Source organism: Nicotiana tabacum, chromosome 7 (assembly GCF_000715075.1).
Source record: "Nicotiana tabacum cultivar K326 chromosome 7, ASM71507v2, whole genome shotgun sequence".
Lineage (NCBI taxonomy): Eukaryota > Viridiplantae > Streptophyta > Magnoliopsida > Solanales > Solanaceae > Nicotiana > Nicotiana tabacum.
Window position 1 is genome coordinate 46,376,563 of NC_134086.1, and position 6,026 is coordinate 46,382,588.

The 6,026-nt window shown below is 37.2% G+C and overlaps 1 protein-coding gene across 3 annotated transcripts; it reads right to left on the reverse strand.

The window, feature by feature from the left end:
* Positions 1–2,750: 2,750 nt before the first annotated feature.
* Positions 2,751–5,816, reverse strand: LOC107802282 (F-box protein CPR1). Of its 3 annotated transcripts, XM_016625749.2 has the most exons (3): positions 4,598–5,816; positions 3,705–3,898; positions 2,751–3,111 (listed from the first exon to the last, which is right to left on the reverse strand). In XM_016625749.2, the coding sequence occupies exon 1, from the start codon at positions 5,311–5,313 to the stop codon at positions 4,651–4,653; it is 663 nt and encodes a 220-aa protein (XP_016481235.2). In that variant the 5' UTR covers positions 5,314–5,816; the 3' UTR covers positions 2,751–3,111; positions 3,705–3,898; positions 4,598–4,650. The 3 variants fall into 3 exon arrangements, with proteins under 3 accessions (XP_016481235.2, XP_016481233.2, XP_016481234.2); XM_016625747.2 differs by lacking the exon at positions 3,705–3,898; XM_016625748.2 differs by lacking the exon at positions 2,751–3,111 and having other exon boundaries at positions 3,327–3,898.
* Positions 5,817–6,026: the final 210 nt, after the last annotated feature.

The following is a 6,026-nucleotide window of genomic DNA, read 5'->3' on the forward strand; positions in this document are numbered from 1 at the left end:
CAATGTAGGTAACTTCATTTACTTTATGTTCATCTTCTATCATTGGAAGTCATTAGTTGATCGACTAATTGAATAGCAACTTTTGACTCGATAGATTTTGCCAGCTTTAGTTGATCGACCATATTTTAGTTGTGACACTAATAGGCAGATTAGTACTATATTTCCAGCCAGATACTGAAAGGACATGTCACGACCCAAATCGATGGGCCGTGATGGGTGCCTGAGTCCTACCTGTCAAACACTCCTAAGCATGCATCTAAGATACGAGTCTGAATAACATCTGCTGAGTTACGAAAGTAACATACAAGAAGGAAACCTGTCTTCAAGGCATATGTACGTATATAGGCAGAATACAGTGGGCGAGCCAGCAAGGCTACTATAGACAACTATACATCCAAAATTGAAAGCTGACAAGGTCACATACAACCTAACTAGACATACTGTATATAGATCTCTAATGGAAACATAACTATACAAAGACGGGACTGAGCCACGTCATACCCATATATATATATATAAAAAGATATCGTACTAAAATCAAAAGCAGCTACGGATCAAGTGGAGCATGCCAACTCTCGCTGATCAGGGATCCTAAGAAGGGTGACTGTCAGCCTAAGGAGGGGACCGTCAGCTTGCCTACCTGCACCCGCGGGCATGAAACGCAAAGCCCCGTGAAATAGGGTGTCAGCATGAAAAATGTACTGAGTATGTAAGGCATGAAAATTAGTACGTAAAAGACATAGTGAAACATGGAATACAAAAACACATCTTTAAATCTGAATAACTTTGTAAATTCTGAAACGTTTATAATGTCATGCACGTGCGTATAAATGTCGTGTCATGCATAGGTATGGGTGTACATAATATCATTAAGCCACTGAGGGCATCCCATCATATCATCTCGGCATTGTGGGCAACATCATCAACATATACCAGCAAATCAGGTGGTGGTACGTATATAACGCTGTAACCTTTTTCCCATATCCCATATACATATATTTACATATATACGCGTATATAACGTCATCTGGTTATGGGTCAATGCACATGTATGAAATGCATGAAAAATACGTAATAATCTCAATATTCCTTCCGGATAAACTTTTCCAACTGCGTATTATTCTGAGACCCATGAATAGAAAATAATAATAATTTTCATGGGGAATCAAGAATATAGACACCCTTAATAATTTTATGAATAGAATAATTTATGAAAACTGTGTGTTTGCTCATTTCTTCAGTATCATATGGACCATGCCAAAAGAAAGAAGGGATGACCTTAACATACCTGTTTCTTGAATTATTTCAACAAATTTGCTTCTGCGAAGTTCTTGAACGGAATTTATACTTTGAATTTGAAATTGGAACGAAATTCTTAATAGAATAAGATGTAATTGGAACGAAATTCTTGACAGAATGAGATGTAATTGGAACGAACTTCTTGACTTGAATTATTTGAATGAATGTAATTGGAACGAAATTCTTAGCTTTCTTCCAACGTTTTTGTTGGATTTGGTTGAAGCTTCTGTTTCTAATTCCTTACTTTCAGAAAGGATTAAATCAAGTTCCTTTCAAGACTTATCTATTAAGTCACTTTAGACTTAGACACCTATACCTTTATTCAATGAGTCATTTCTCTTAATTAGTGGCCTTGTGCCACGTAGAGACGGGGTGAAAGATTAGAAATCTTTATTCACTTATTAGTTAACTGGGTAATGTCCTGTTATCCGGTAATTAATTAATTACCCGCATGATTTAAAAATTACCACAAATTACTTAAAATTCTATTTATTTTTAAAATACTTCATATTTACTTTATATATTATACTACCGTGGTCATATGGTACCTTGCATGGTACTAGTTCATAATTATCGGGTATTATCGCTCGACCCGTATTTTATTCCAAATTGGCCACTTTCAACGAAACTCATTTTCTTTAATTCGTGTACCCTTTATTCTTCAGGACACTTATTTATCGCTTGTTATAAATAACGTAAATACGTTAACGTCAAAATGAGCTCATCCCCGAGTCTACGTCAATTAACCGAAGATGAAACTTTTAACGTACGAAAACGCGAGATGTAACAGGACAGTATAAGTTCAGTTTTTCCTGTATGCTAATAGAAGGTTGTATACAGTTAAAACCGAGCCTATCCGATTTTACTATTTGATTGAAACCAGAGAATTGCATCGAAGGCCAACCTCGCAGTGGATCAGACTAGAGCACGAAGACAAGGTATCGAGTTCGAGAATCGAGGTGCCTGTCGAGATCGAGGCCAAGCGATCGAGACCAAATACGACAGACTTCGAGCGAAGCGCAATAACGGAAAAGCGGGATATCCGTGAGTGGTCGAAGATCACGGGGAAAATCCCCGAACAGATCAAATCAAAGGCAACTGTTTAGGCTAATCATGAGATTTACTCTACTATATAAAGAGGGCTCTAATCATTTTGTAAACACCTTATATTCATGCATATCAAAGCAATACAATACTTTCTAGCTTATATTCTTGTTCATCAGATTGTTATATTTTTAACTGTTCTTGCATCGATCAGTTCGAGGGTATTCAAACTTGAGGGCTGAATTCCGTTCAAACATTGTTTGCCTTATCTTATTGTTAATTTCTATTACTAGTCTTTACATTTATCAATTGGTATTAGGTGAAATCATGTGTCCTTAAAACCACATTATAAGTTTAATTGTTATCCAATTTTAAGGGTAAACAAAGGCAAAGCTAGAATATTATGCAAACTTAAAGTAAACCCTCTTGTTATATGGGCAAGTAGAATAGTTAGTCAGACCATCTATGATCTATTCACCTGAAAGTTGAGAAACTCAACTGAGATATAAACTCTCTAACAAACAAAATCACATTAGAGGGTTTGCTCAAAAGGTCCCCTTTCTCCTAGCTCTGCAACAGTTGTCTTTACATAACAGCAATATACAAATCAAAGTGCAAGTCTCCATCGAAAACTCTCCTATCATAGTTTACCGAGTAGCACCATTGGGCTTTAAATATAGAGAGATCCATGCCTCCTTAAAAACATGCAGTTCTCTTGACATTCCATTTCATAGGCACCGGGAAAATGTCAGAGAAGTAGACTAATTCCTGTGCAAGCATCAGAGCAGTGTCAATTTGGCATTAATTGCATTACAGGAAGATGTAAATCCATAAAATGCTACTCTGTAGTCTGTACCCTATAAAATCTATTCTTCAATTAATGAAATCAATTCTTTTCCATTTTTGGAAGGGGAGCCCCACCAGGGAGGTGGGAAGATTCTTTAGCCTGTCCATAGATTATATTTTATAACAGGACAGAAAACTTGAGAAAATAAAGAATAAATATGAAAACCAGCAATGTTCCTTAAAACTTACAAGGCACGTTGCATCCTTCATAATACTGCTAAAATAGTTACTACTAGGCAAAGAAAATAGTGGTATAATCCATAAGAAAAATAGGACAAACAAATAAATAACAACCAAAACGTAACATTTTTTTCCATCAAGAGTTCATATGTGCTTCTTAGAAATTTTTCATCTTATGTTCTTAGTGAAGATGGTAAATAAGCTGAACCAGTAACCAGCAGGTTGCCTTCTTAAGCTATAAGTACTACCCAATATCTATCTATCTCCAAAGTCTTTGTAGTCATGGATCTTGAATCGAAAGATAGATTGGGAGGAAATGGCCTATCAATCATGACCTTTGCTTGAACCAGTCAGGGAGCTCTCAACTGAGTTGTTTATGGTTCTCGAACTTCATCTCTAGTTGGGGGCGCCTAGAGGACGGGCAGGAATGCAGTGGAGCGGAGACAGGGGAGCCGGTTCCTACTGGAAGGGGGGGGAGGAGACGGCCATCTCGAGGTACATGACGACCTACATATAACACCGGCAAGACCTGGAAAGACGACACAATTGGGTGTTACTACATTTGTATCGAAGAGATGCGACAAAGTGTTCAGATCATTGTGCAATGTCTTAATCAAATGCCTGGTGGCACGATGAAAGCCGGTGACTGTAAGTTATGTCCTGCATCACGACCTTGAATGATTCCTTTCATTTAGAAAGGACAACGGCATTTGGACTATCTCCGAGATTGAAGACTGATACAATAAAGGAGGTACACAACATAATCACTGTTTTTCTTGTAGTTCAGACTTCAGAGCAGCTAGATAGCAGCCAGTTTTATCCTCAGGTTGCTTAAAATTGCTATGCACAGAAGTGGCGAGCAATTATTCTAAATGAGTTTATTTGAGATTTACTCATGATTCAAAGAAGACTCTAAACATCTAAAACTATTCCATGCTAGAATGCATATACTCAAACTTGAATTATTCTTTTTTCCTTTAAAGCACCACTAATCTGTAACGTTGAATTGAGGCAAGCCACTAAGCCTAGTTTTTCCTTTTCATGTAATACAATTAATCACTATATATTTTCTTCAGGAAGGGCGAATAACCACCACTAAACTCTATGAGGACCAAAGAATTACCGTGTCAATACAATTCATCTTATAGAATCAAATATAGGGCCAAATTAACAGTACAAGGTATAATAAAAACTGAATAAGAACTTGTGAAAAAAATTCATGTAATACCTGCACACAACATCATCTCAAAATATTGCATCAAGAAAAAGAGTAACGAGCTTCTAGCCAAACGTAGGAGAAACAAGACTCTCCCTAAAGATTGCAGTTCCTGCGTTCTCACACATGGTAGGAATCCCATCAACCATCATATTCCTCCACCGATCCTCTCTCATACTGTAGACAATCAACTCTCCATCCGCATCTAGTAAAACATCATCCTCACTCATTAAACACAATGGTATCAGATCAGTCACCGAATCCGGTCCTTTAACTACAAATTTGGTCCAAGACTCCTCAACCCCATAGTCTTTCATCATCCAAACATCAATTTCGTCCTCATCTGTATTAGTGAACATACAAAGACACCCTCTAAGAGCCACAAGCTTATTAAACACAAAATTACCTTTATCAAGAGTACTTGGTGCTGGCACCTCCAAGAATTTATCATCACTTAAATCGAAAGCAACAATTACTGATGAATAACCGGAGGTTTTACTACTAGCTAACCAATGCAAAGCCCCATTTACCAAAACACCAGAAGCAAGTTGAGGAACTACATGATCATAAGGAGAACTCTCAAGTCTCCTCCAAATATCCTTTCTCACATAGTAAACATCCACAAAAGTATAATCTATATCTGGCTCATATTCATTATCCGTATCGTAATAAGAAAGAGTAACCACCTTATAATCACCACTAACAACATCATAGCCTAAACCATACATGCTAAAGCTACCAGGCACAGGAAGAGCCAAATCAAATTGTGGAATTTCAAAGTACCCTAAGGTTGTGGGGTTGATCAAAAATTTGATTTCCTCGTCATTAACCACTAAGACGAAGCCATTACATGAGCCAGCAACACTTACCCAATTGTCTTCAAGTTGCTGAAAACTAAGCTTTCTTGAAATGGCATCAATTGTTCCATTTTGGGGGTTCGTGGTTAAAAGTGATAGTGTGAAGAGAGTGAGAATCAGAAACAAGAATGAGGTTTTCTTCTTCTTTGTGGGAATTGATAGTGAGCTGAGCTGAGATGAATTGGGGGTCTGACAGAAGAGAACACCACTGCTTTGATATACACCTGAATTGACCTATGGACTTAGCAGGAAGCCGGGATAGTATGTCAACTATGATTTCTTGGGGTAGTTTTTCAGCTTTGCTCAGTGCCATAGTTGGCCTAGGGCTGACTTCAAATATAGCGAAAGAATCGGGTTTGATTCTTGATTTCTGGTTGTAAGGAACACTTCCTTTCTTAATCGAATAGACCCCACATCTACCAATTATAAAATATTATTTTTCATTTTTTTTTCTTTCAAAGTTTGAATTTCTTTTTTCTTTTTACTTGCCGCCTTAAATATGGAGCGTTTCAGCTTTTAATAAGCATTACTCAACATGAATCGAATTAATTGGAGCTCCAATGCGGAAAAAAAAAATCTTTTTC